Source organism: Mesitornis unicolor, unplaced genomic scaffold (genome assembly GCF_000695765.1).
Source record: "Mesitornis unicolor isolate BGI_N332 unplaced genomic scaffold, ASM69576v1 scaffold26919, whole genome shotgun sequence".
Taxonomy (NCBI): domain Eukaryota; kingdom Metazoa; phylum Chordata; class Aves; order Mesitornithiformes; family Mesitornithidae; genus Mesitornis; species Mesitornis unicolor.
The window spans coordinates 6,580-18,846 of NW_010209723.1; the positions used below are offsets into that span (position 1 = coordinate 6,580).

The window sequence follows — 12,267 nt, forward strand, 5'->3', positions numbered from 1 at the left end:
GAATGGGGACCTTGCGGGGACCCGCGCTCCACCCACGCTGCTCCTCCTCACCGCTTCCCTTCTCGGTGCTTTGAGCCGGTCTGGTCTGCGAATGGGAAAACTTCACACGGTGAAATCCGTCGGTAGACTTTGAAAAGGCCATTGCAGAGAGGCCTTGGGTATTTCTCCATTGGCCTCATTAGAACCTGATCAAAACCAAGCGAGCTTGTTAAGTTAAAGGACTTTCTGTTCTCAGCCTCCTCGGCAGCGGCTCTCCGAGGACACGGGGGAGGAAAAAAGGATCCTCTTCAGTATCTTGTGCACCTCTTGTTTTCGCAGGAACTACAGTGCCTGCGCTGCTGAACAGCACTTCAAACCAGCTCTATCTGCATTTCTATTCGGATATCAGCGTCTCTGCTGCCGGCTTTCACCTGGAATACAAAAGTAAGAGCAATTCAGCCTTGATCTCGCGGTTCCTCTGAGCAATGGGGAAACCGTTACAGAGCCGTTCCCTTGTCGATGTGGGAGCTGCTTAGTGGGGAAGGGGCGGTGAGCATTAAGGCCCATGGTTACGTGGTTCCCTGCTGCAGCATTGCAGAGAGGGAGTGAGCGTTAAATGGGGAATGGATGCAGCAGAGGAGATGTGGGGTCGTGGGGTGGCCCTGGTCTTGCTGCTGATGCAATTCCATAGCACCTGGGTGTTTTCTGGAGCGCAGGAGGAGTTGTGGAGGCCAAAGGGTTAAAAATGCATGGAGAGTCGGCCTGTTCAGCTCAGTGCTGTGGTCTTTGCTGGGAAAGTGCCTAAAATGATGCTTGGCAGAGGTTGGGAAGGCCTGGGCCTGCTCTTTGCATTCAGCATCGGTCACTGCTGGACGCAGCGTGCAGGGCTGGACAGGTCTTCATGCGTAATTCGGTTTGGAGGGACCTCAGAGGTCGCCTCATCGAACTTCTGCTGGACGCAGGGTCAGATAAGAGAGAAAACCAGGTTACTCACTTGATGCAGTCTGTGCTTGGAAAACTCCAAGGATGGAGAGGGCACAAACACTGGGCAGCATTTTGACACAGGGTGAGCACTGCAGTCCCCGCCGGCCTGGAGCGCCTCTGCTGATCTTGGTCCACTTTATCTATGGATTTCTTATGCTGACTGTTATATATGGTGATATACAGAGACTGTGTTTAAACAAAGACACCCTCAGCGGGAAGAGAACAAACCTGTCTGAAACTGGAAGACGTGGCAGGGAAGAAAGGGAGTCTCTTGGGAAAGTGCTGTCAGGTTTGCGTGAGGATGCCAAAAATCCATCCTCCCCCGTGTCTGTGTTGTGATTCCTGCTATTGGAGCAGATGTCCATTTGGGACCGGTGTGCTGCAGCCCATGGTGGCTGTTACCCACTGATGGGACTGTGCCAAGGGCTTGAAGTATTCAGATGCAGTCCAGCAGCACGGGCAGGGTGCAGGCCAGCAGGTACAGAACAGCAGCTCTCTTCAGCACAGCTAAATTGAATGTTTAGGTAGCAGGCAGGAACACGAGCGGGCTTGTGCATTTGCAGTGTGGTGAGGGTACGGGTGCAATGGGGCCAGGAGCTGGTCTGGTCCTTTTGCAGCTCTTTGGGGACTGATTAATGTGTGGGGATGGTCTGGTTGATGCATGGGGATGGTCTGGCCCCATTCGATGGGAGCTGATGAGGGATGTGCTGGGTCTGCGTGCTCAGTCTTCCTCGGGGCAATGCAGATGTAATTGTTTCTTGCTGGACACAGCATCTGACAGTTGGTTCTGATCACAAACCTTGTGTTTGTCTCTGAAGCCAACCAATGTTCTGTTTCGTTTTTTCCGAAGCTGCAAATGGATTTGAGAGCCCGTTTCATTTGGTAAAGCATCCCCAGGAATGGCAGAGCCATTTGACTGCAGAGACTCTGCTGTCTGGGAGCCAACTCGCACTGAGCTTTCCAGGTTTTACTGGGTTTGCAGGTTGAAACCTTGCACATTAACAGAGCCAGCAACATTACAGCAACCAGCAAGACTGGGGAGAGACAGCGTGCCCCAGATGGCTCCCGGGAGCTGGAGAAATGGATATCGCTTTAGAAATCCTCTTGCTGCCACTCTGTTTCCTCTCCATTTCTGTTCCAATCAATAAGTTCTTTGAGGATGCGTTACCCCACTGCAGCGATCACGTTCAGGTTTTTCATGAGGCTGGGGATTATCAGGCTTGTTTGGTTTCTTTGCTGAAGAAAATTAATCGGTGTTGATTTTCAGGGCAGCCGGAAATGAGACATTTTTTGCCTTGCTTGTACAATTCCGATTTCACAGCACTGAGCCCCAGGTTTTGTCTTTGGTCGGTGAGAGGTGCTGCGAGGAAGTTTGGAGATGAGCTAAAACCCAGTTTGTTTCCTGCCCTGTTTCCCTCCCCAGATTCCTCAAGCAAAGCTCTTACCTCTGCACACTCAAGAGCCAAAGCAGAGCAAGAACAATATAGGAGTGAGCGAAGCTCCGTGCCCACTGATCTGAATGGGAAGTTATTTAAAGCTGTTTTCTCTCTCGTCTCTCTGAAGGTCAAGCAGCGCAGCCGTGTGAGAGGAGGGGGGGCCCACGTGTGTTCTTGCTGGGAAGCGTGATGGGGTTTCAGGAGGAGAGGCAGCATTTCCTCGTGCTTTTTGGGGGTTTTTGTCATCTGCTTTTGGCTCAGCCCACAGGGTTCAAGGTGCATGTTAGCCCCTACAGCGATGCAGGGTTATGTGGTGTTGGTGGGTTTATCCCCGTTAGGTGTTGTGTGAGGAAGAGGGGGTGGTGTGTGTGTATGGGAGAGTGTGGTGCCCGACTGCAGGGATCATTAATTGGCTTTGCAGTGGGGTATTTCTGGTTGTGAATGGAGCTCAGATGGAAACGGGATTGAATGAAATCCTTGTAGGCTGTTCCGCAGGCAGCGCCGAGGATCGGGCAGGGTTTCTGCTGCTCTTGTATCTCCCGGTAAATTCAGTCTGTAATTGAAAACAGGAAGAGTAGGGTTGGAGAGTGAAACCGCGTTGCTTCTGCCCAGAAAGAGACAAATTACCCATATCACGTGCTGTGTGCCCTTGATGTTCCCAGCGAGGGACAGCAGATGTAAAGTTCCCTGTGCATCCTCTCCCGTCTGCTGTCGGATGCTGCCTGGTTGGTAAAGGAGTGTACGGCATAACACAGACACGGACCTCTTTCCTTTTACATAAGGAAAAACTTTTCACATAAGGACAAACTTTGTCAGTGTGAGGGTGCAGAGCATGGCCCAGGCTGCCCAGAGAGGTTGTGGAGTCTCCTTGTCTGCAGACACCCAAAGCCCTGGCCATGTTCCTGTGTGACTGCTCTGGTGATCCTGCTCTGGCAGGGGTTGCACTGGGGGAGCTTTCCAGGTCCCTTCCAACTCCTCATGTTCTGTGACCTCAGATGGGGAGGGTTGATGACTGGGAACGAGCTGGTCCTTGTTTTGTGGGTGGACGCGCTGGTGCAGATGCAGCTCTCCCAGCAATTCATTAGGGTTTGGTCAAAAATGTTTCTGGCCACGAATCAGGAGACGATTTGTGATGCCTTTGTATATTAAAAAAGTGCGTTCCAGGTACAGCGAAGGCACTGGATGTGAATACCTCTGGGTACTGCACGTACCCTGCAAGACAGGGGAACACTGCGGGATCAGGGGTGTCCCTGTGCAGAACCCGAATGCCATGGGACTTTCCCAGCAGTCAGTGGTGGAGGTGGTTGGTAAACGGGGGATGGATAACACCGAGGTGTGCGTTTCCATTCCCTCTGCCGTCAGCGCAGACCCCGTCCCTGCTCCTCTCATCCCCTCTTCCCTTCGCAGCCGTCGGTCTGTCCAGCTGCCCCGAGCCCCCCGTTCCCGGGAACGGCCTCAAGATCGGTGAGCGCTACTTAGTGAACGACGTCGTCTCCTTCCAGTGCGAACCAGGCTACGCACTTCAGGTACAGAGCCTTGGCCAGAAATAAGGGTGAGGACAAACACAGGGGGTACAGGGAGAGCCCCCAAACCCTGTGTCGTGCTTTTCTCTCCTCCAGGGCCACTCTCACATCTCTTGCATGCCTGGCACCGTCCGCCGCTGGAATTACCCACCGCCGCTCTGCATCGGTAGGAGTCGTCTTCTTTCGCACCTATCAGATAATAATAGCACTTTTCTGAAAAAAAGAGAAGGTAAAGGTCTGAGTGAGAAGTGCAGGTTTGCTCTGGAAGCGAGATAAAGCGTGGAAAAGCCTTCATTCGTTGCAAGATGTGATTTCAATGCACGAGTCCCTGCGGGCTGCCCAGAACGCTTTGTTGTGAGCGGTTAAAACGTGGCTGTGGTGTAAAATGTAAACGACAAAAGTGGTGCCTTAAAAATTCATTCAAAGGGAAAACCGAAAAGTTCTTTATACCGAATGCAGGTTGGTTTTAGGCATCGAGGCGGGGGGGTTTCCATCTTAAGCAAAGATCTGTGGACTGTGGTTCGTTCTTATGAAACGCATCTTGGTATCACTAAAACCTCATCTTTTACTGGCGCCTGTTTATCCTCCCAGTATCTCCAAACTGCGATATTTTCCCCATGGCACCCTGAGAGGTGCAGGGCTGGGACCCCTGAGTGTTTGAGGAGAAAAGGAGCAGGCGATTTCCACCACGAAGCCCTAGGAGAAACCGCCCAGAGGTGGAAGGGACTTGCTGGAGTTTCTGGATTATTTTCAGTATTTTGCTTTTAGCAAATCTAGATGTTTAATATTCATACTGCACATTTTACAGCTTTGAGAGAGACATTTATGCATTTAATAGCTTTAGTTAACAGTTATTTCAGGCTCCTGCTGTTCTAGCTTACATCATTTTGCTTTAAAGTAATTATAAGAGCCAACAGTTCTTTTATCCGATGATCTGCAGGCCAGGAATAAATACAGAGACATTTAGGGCAGAATGACTGAGCTAAAGGACTCGTACCCATGGGAGCTGCTCTGTAAGGCACCAGCAGCCCTTCAGCCCAGCATTAGAGTTGGGGCATCCGAGCTGTGTTATCGCCTCGATGATGGAGCTCAGCAACTGCAAGTTTGAATTTTCTTCTTTTAGTCAGCCTCAGTGACCCATTTCTGTAGGGTTTTGCCTGGTTGGGCTGTGCTGGGCGCTGTCACGGTGTAAAATCAGCGTGGTTTAATTTAGGTGCCCTGTTTCGGGCAGCCGTGACCGAGTGCCGTGGCACAAATGCCCGTCCGTGCGCATCCCTCCCATGGCATCAAGCCTGGCTGGACAAGCTCATTCAAGTGCGGATCATGAGTGACCGTGGGCATTTCTGGGGATGCCCAGCACCCCACACTGTCAGTCCTGAGGCTCCTTGTCCTGTGCCAACCATGCATGGATGTCCCCAAACCCAGAGCACCGCTGGCTGCTTGAACCCAAGGCGTTGGCATTGCCCTGCTGGGAGAACAGCTTGCTGCCCTAGTGAAGCGTGCTGCTTTTCTTTTGGTCCGCTTCATCCAGATGCTTGGCTCCTAAATAATTTAGAAGTAGTTCCATTAAAGAGCCATTAACAGGGGAAAAGAAAGAGAAATCTTCTGGGAGAAACCTTGTTAGCAGCGAGTACCCACGTAATGAGATATTGGACAAGGGGACTCAGTGCCTTCGCTGTCAGAGGAGGACACCTGGGTGTTTTTGGCTGGGTGCTGTTACCGTAATGAGGTGGAGGTCATCCAATTAAGCGTGAGAAGATGCTACCTGTGTTTAAATTTCGTGTGAAGCCTTTTGTAAACATATTTTGTGCTGTCAGCTGTGGATCCCTTCTTGGGAGGGAATTTACTTCAGTCAGTGTGCAAACACCGCGCTGTATTTACCAGTAATTGCCCAGAGATTGACAGGTACAGCAGTCAAGGTAGATCGGTTAACCAGAAAAAGCAGCAGCGCTAACCGGAGTCAAAACAGGCTCAGTCTGTTTCTTCACAGCACTTTTCGGAGGTGGTTAAAAATCCAAACGAGCGCTGCGTGCGCGGTGTGCGCTGTTACGACGTCTGTGGGCAGAACAGAGCGTCCGTCTCCTCTCTTGCTGCTCAGATCTGTCTCTCCCACTGTGATTGCCCACGCTGGAGCTCTGGGCCTGGGCTTTTATCTTCAGAGGGCAGGAGCGAGGTCCATGCATTAGTAATGTGGCCATGCAGCGCCTGCCAAACTCGCTGCTACTTCCACAGCAGGCTTTCCCTATTCTCTTCTTAGTTTTTAATTTCTTGACTTCCCACGCAGCTGGTTGGCCACGACCGTCATCCGGAAAAGAGCCATCAGCGATCCTGACCGTTAACGCTCTTGATTTTGCAGCCCAGTGTGGAGGAGCAGCGGAGGAGATGGAAGGGGTGCTGCTGAGCCCCGGCTTCCCGGGGAATTACCCCAGCAACCTGGACTGCACGTGGAGGATATTGCTGCCAGTGGGCTTTGGTGAGAGAGCTGCTCTTGGTCTGATACTACCAAAAACTGGAATATTGTGTCCAGTTCTGGGACCCTCAGTTCAAGAAGGACAGGAACTGCTGGAGAGAGTCCAGCGTAGGGCTACAAAGATGATCAAGGGAGTGGAGCATCTCCCTTCTGAGGAGCGGCTGAGGGAGCTGGGGCTCTTTAGTTTGCAGAAGAGGAGACTGAGGGGAGACCTCATTCATGTTGATAAATATTTAAAGGATGAGTGTCACGAGGATGGAGCCAGGCTCTTCTCGGTGACAAACAATGATAGGACAAGGGGTAACGGACACAAACTGGAACACAGGAGGGTCCACTTCAATTGGAGAAGAAACTTCTTCTCAGTGAGGGTGACAGAGCCCTGGCCCAGGCTGCCCAGAGAGGTTGTGGAGTCTCCTTCTCTGCAGACATTCAAAACCCGCCTGGACGCCTTCCTGTGTAACCTCATCTGGTGTTCCTGCTCCGGCAGGGGGATTGGACTGGATGAGCTTTGGAGGTCCCTTCCAATCCCTGACGTTCTGGGATTCTGTGATTCTGTGAAAAACGAGATGATGATGGGAAGATCCCGTCCCTGGTCAGTCAGTGCTGGGTGCTTTGCTTGTCAGGATGAGTTACAGAAAGTCTGTTGTTTGACCTCCTGATCACACTTTCCATTAAAGATGCGTTTATATGGTGCTGTGAAATGATGAGTAATTTTTAGAAAGGTGATTGCAGAGGGAGAGAGGGAGGCCAGCAACCTGAAACTGCTGGCATTAATAACCTGAGTTTGTCTGAAACCAGCAGGACCCATGTACCTGTACGCACCCTCTACCCCCAGTGCAGTAAATACTCTCCTGATTGACTGGGATGTACTGGGCATCACTGGGTGAGTGGGGCTGAGGTGCTAAGGCTTGGGTACAGCCTTATAGACCACTCATTCCTCCTCTCCAGGTGCTCACATCCAGTTCCTAAACTTCTCCACCGAGCCCAACCACGACTTCGTTGAAATCCGCAACGGGCCCTACGACACCAGTAACGTCATCGGGCGCTTCAGCGGCACCGAAATCCCCGGCTCCCTCCTGTCGACGTCCCACGAAACCACCGTGTACTTCCACAGCGACCACTCGCAGAACAAGCCGGGCTTCAAGCTGGAGTACCAAGGTGAGGAGGCCACCGAGTGAGCAGCAGAGGGACAATCCTGTCCCCAGGCGCTAATGGTGAGGGCGGGAGAGAGAGAGGGTGTTGTCACGGTTCTTGCTGTTCTGTTGAATTAATTCCACGAGGACTTAATCCAAATGAGCAGAACGGTGTTACGTGAAGGCCGTGCTTAATCCTAATAACTGGGATCCGTTCACCTGGACTTCTGCCTACGGCAAATAACAAATGTTCCTAGAGTGCTTGGTGACAGTGAAATGCCTTTGAATTAATTCCAGCCAGATTCACTCAGATCTTGGCTCTGTCGGCTGTTGTGTGCGAAGAGAAGAGTCCTCAGCAGCCACAGGTCTGCTCTGGGATTTTGGAGCTGCTTCTCAGTCCAAACCTTGTGTTAGGGCAGGCTGCTGGGGGAGACTGGGTAAATAACCAAATTTGGGTGCTGAGGGCAGTTTGGGTGCTCTATACTGGTTTCCATTAGGATGAGCCAAGTGCTCCAGCTCCTGCCTGAGAGATCGGAGAGGGGGAAAGATGGAGCGTGTGTCTCCAGCCGTGCGACACAGCCAAGGACTGACAAAGGGCTGACTCCCCAGAAATAGCAATGAAAGCCGCTACTCATACTTAATTGAAAACATTAATTTTGTCTCGGCTGTCCTGTTCACGTGCCGTGTAATTCATGCGCCGCTGCACAATTTAGGAAGGAATGTGCTCTGTGAGGCAATCTGGGTAATCTCATGGAAATTGCTATGCAAATTAGCTCTAGCAGGGCTGACCAGTGATTTATAATGCCAGGTGGAACATGTTAACCCATCCACTTGCATTCGTCATCAAGGTTGGCCACACTTTGCTGAAAACCAAGGCAAATTTCCCAATGAGAAGTGAAGTGAAGTGACTCTGTGCATCCAGGCTGGATGGAGCAGTCAGAGCCCAGTGCTCCCATCCAGGGTAGTGGGATCTTCCCTCGGCCTCCCTGCAGATGTGTGCACAGTTCATTAAAGTTTATCTCCTTCAATTAAGCCATTGCATGAGGAGGAAGTAGCCAAGCAGCGCAGAGAATGTTCTGTTCCTGCTTTTGGGAGAAAATATGAAGTATGAACTGTTCCTCCATTAGTTTCTTCGTTTTTTTTCAGCCTACGAGCTGCAGGAGTGCCCTGACCCTGAGCCTTTTGCCAACGGTGTTGTCAGAGGAGCCGGTTACAACGTTGGCCAGTCCATCTCTTTCGAGTGCCTGCCTGGCTACCAACTGATCGGCCACCCCGTCCTGACCTGCCAGCACGGCACCAACAGGAACTGGGACCACCCATTGCCCAGGTGTGAAGGTATGGCCTTGGGGTCACCCTGGCGGGCATTGCTGGGGATGGGAAAGGCTTCAGCTTGCTGTTCTTGGCCTTTTTTTTTAATTTTTGTCTTGTAATTGGCTGAAAGTTTCTCAGGAAACAAAAGCATCGCTGGAGGCAGGCTGGGAATGTTCACTTTGAATAAAGCCTCAGCCCCTGAGGTGTTGAAGGGTGTTCTCATTGAGCCGATGTTCAACATGATTCAGCCTGGTCAAAGCGAACGTTTTGAGCTGTTCAGAACCTGGGGTGCACCTTTTGAGGTGGTGTTTTTGGATCTCGTGCTTTGGGTGAGGACAGTCTCTGTCAGTCTCACTGGGAGCTGTGCTTTCAGAGCGAAGCAGGCCAGGGTGGCTGTAATAATCACTCATCTGATTTATTTCTTCAGCAGTATTCAGCTTCCCTTGATTTAGCATTGGTAAATAAAAACAGTGCCTGGTACAAGACATTGCGGCTCTGGGGGCTCTTAGGATTGTGTCCCTGTCTCATTTCCTTCATGTGGCAATGATGGCATCTCCAAAGTGGTCCCTATGGGAGGTGTTCAGTGACCTTGCTTGGTCTCCTCCTGCAAACCAGGAGTGCCAGGAGGACCCCGCAGGTGAAGGAGGGGATCTCTGTTCAGGCATCGAAGCTCATGTGTCCAGATTCACTTTCCACACCCCACGAGGGCTGTTTCAGCCTTTCATCCTTTGGGCCCATGGACCGAGTTTTGTGTGGTTTACTTTAGAAGGTTTTCAGCTCTGAACCCTTGAGAAGTTCAAGGCTGCTTATCGAAGATTTCCCACCGCAGCTCCCCAGAGCTCTGACCTTTATCGCAGCCTCTTTGCAGCACTGGGCCTGCAGGAGCTGAGCGCTGGGGGGAGAGAGAGGTGATATTTTTCCTCTTTTTAAGTCCTAAGTCCTTGAACCCCAGAGAACACAAAGCATAAAGAACCAAATCCTCAGCTGATCTTTCCTGACCCCAGAGACCTGCGTTAACTGGGAGACCGCCCAGTTCCCACTGGGTGCTGCTGGGAGGGTGAGGCTGGTGCGAGCAGGGTGATGCCCTTATCTACCTCAGGCATCAGCTCTGCCAGCTACAGCCATCCAACCCTTCCTCCTTTATTGTGTGTTTTAAGTAGCTTTCATGCTCTGCAGCAGATCCGATAGCAGAGCGGGGTGAGGGGTTAGGTACATTTTGGACCATTTGCTTCTTTTCCCCTGTGTGCACATCTGGGGGGCTGTTAGTGCTGTTAAAATCAGCGCAGAACTTTCCCTTTCCTTAAATGGTCCATTTTTGCATAGCAGCGAGCAGCCAGGACTGGCTGCCTTAGGCTAACCTCACCTTCCCCACACGGGTCGCAGCTGAAAGCCCTTTTAATTAAAAGAGAAGCTGTAATTCTGCAATAAATGCACAGAGCCCGAGGTTTGCAGCACCTCTCCGGGGAGTTTTTTCCTGCCTGCTGCTTTGCAGGGCAGAAAGGAGCTTGGCCCCCGAGGTTCCTCGGGTGTTTGTTTCGGAAGAGGAGCATACGGAGTTATATAAATACACGTGCTTTTCTCAGCTTGGCAGCCCACGTGAGAAAGCAGAGCAGAACCGGGTGGTGAATACGGGAGCACATCTGGCACATCAGGTGGAAGGCTGCGGAGCTGCTCCCGCATGAAAAGGAGTGGGTGTTAGCACTGAGCCTGAATTAACGAGTTGTGTCGGGAGGGAGGATGCGTTGGCCTAAGCTGAGGGTTGGGTTAACGCAGCTCCACAGCTTCCAGACCAGAGCTGGCCCTGCAGCCAAGGCTGTCTGCGCTTACCCCATGCACTACGGATGTTGCCATCGTTTCAATTGAAGGTCCATGCCAATGAGGACCAGAGGCTGATGCTGGTGCATGGGACTTTGAGACCTGGGGACCTGCTGTGGCCCTTCAGCAGGGTGGCATTTGCCTGCCTGGTTCTAATTGCCTCTCTTCGGTTTGCAAGTTCATTTGGACCTGGAAGGTACCTGGCGCAACTGTCGGCTTGATTAATGAATTGGCTGCTGCTGTCATACAAATCATCATTTCCCCCCTGCTCGGATGTACCCGGTGAAAAGCCAGCTGCTCCGTGGTTCTGGTCCAGGCCGTGCTGTCTGAACAAGTTGGATGGATTTGCCCACTGGTGCGCTCTTGTCAGGAGCTGTATTTTCCATGCATGGGTGCAGACAGCTGGTGGAGCCCAAAGACTCTTTCTGGGGCATGAGACAGAGTTTTATTTGCACACCTGGCTATCGCATCTGTACAAAGCATCCTGGCAGTCTCCTCGCAGCTCTGAAGCGCTTAACAAATGTATTGTCACAGAATTAAGTTGAAAACGTTGGGTGTAGTTGTGACAGGCAAGAATTATTCAAGGCAAGCTAGGTCAAGCTTTTGGGGCTGGATCCTCCAGGATGGCTATCACTTTATCCAGAGGAAAAAGTGAGAAGGAGAGGATCTGTAAGAGTTATTGTTTTGGAGGATATTTCTTCATGCTCTGTGTTTCTGTTTGATTTCCTGCAGTGCCTTGCGGGGGGAACCTCACCACCCAAAACGGTACGGTTTACTCTCCCGGCTTCCCCAACCAGTACCCCAATTCCCAGGACTGCACTTGGCTCCTGACGGTGCCGGTGGGCTACGGAATCCACCTCAACTTCACCCTCCTGCAAACGGAGCCCTACAACGACTTCATCACCGTCTGGTGGGTACAGCAGAGGCCTGTTCCAGGTCTTTCTTACACTTAATTTCTGTGGTCACCAGCATTGAAAACAGAGCAGGTCAGACCCCTGCAGTGCCTGGGATGGCAGTCACTGGTTTACCAGTTACCACAGGTCCTGGGTGCTCTCTCTGCTGGTGCCTTCAGCCCCAAAATGCGCTGCTGAATGGAATAAGGCAACATCATCTTGGGAAGCCTAAAGGGCTTTGTAGAGGACACTTTATGAATGGTAAACGGGGTCTTTATCTCAAGCTGAATTCAGTTGAAATGAATCTTGTGCGGTCTCACATAATAGGAGTTGCCTTTTCCATCTTATTTTGCTGACAGACATTTTTATTGGGCTCAGTTTTTTCCCTTTCTGCACTTTATCTGTGGCTACCTGTCTATGGATGAATGAAGAAAAAGCCATTGGTAAACCATTTACTCTCACCAATGTCTTCTTTTGGGTTTTCTGTTGCGATCAGAGATGCGCAGCCCTAGGGTCCAGGCTGAGCTCCTGGGCTGCTCTGGCTGAAGAGCTCGTGGCCAAATTCTTGAGCTCGTAGCACTCGGTCAATATCTGAATTTCAAAATATCTCAGCATCTGCTGTGCAGACAGGGAGTGAAACCCCTTTGGAAAACGGGCCCTAATTCTTCATGTTCTGAGGTTAAAAATGAAGTTTGTGTTTGTAGCTGTCTACTGGGTAAGCGC

General features: G+C 51.3%; 1 protein-coding gene across 1 annotated transcript in view; it reads left to right on the forward strand.

The window, feature by feature from the left end:
* Positions 1-11,561, forward strand: part of LOC104547314 (CUB and sushi domain-containing protein 2-like) — a gene marked incomplete at both ends in the record, with an annotated part of 17,837 nt that extends 6,276 nt beyond the window's left edge. The window contains 7 exons of the mRNA XM_010192945.1: positions 319-423; positions 3,807-3,925; positions 4,019-4,151; positions 6,279-6,395; positions 7,341-7,550; positions 8,672-8,860; positions 11,384-11,561. Of these exons, the coding sequence (XP_010191247.1) occupies positions 319-423; positions 3,807-3,925; positions 4,019-4,151; positions 6,279-6,395; positions 7,341-7,550; positions 8,672-8,860; positions 11,384-11,561 (1,051 nt within the window). The remainder of the gene's footprint in view (positions 1-318; positions 424-3,806; positions 3,926-4,018; positions 4,152-6,278; positions 6,396-7,340; positions 7,551-8,671; positions 8,861-11,383) is intronic.
* Positions 11,562-12,267: the final 706 nt, after the last annotated feature.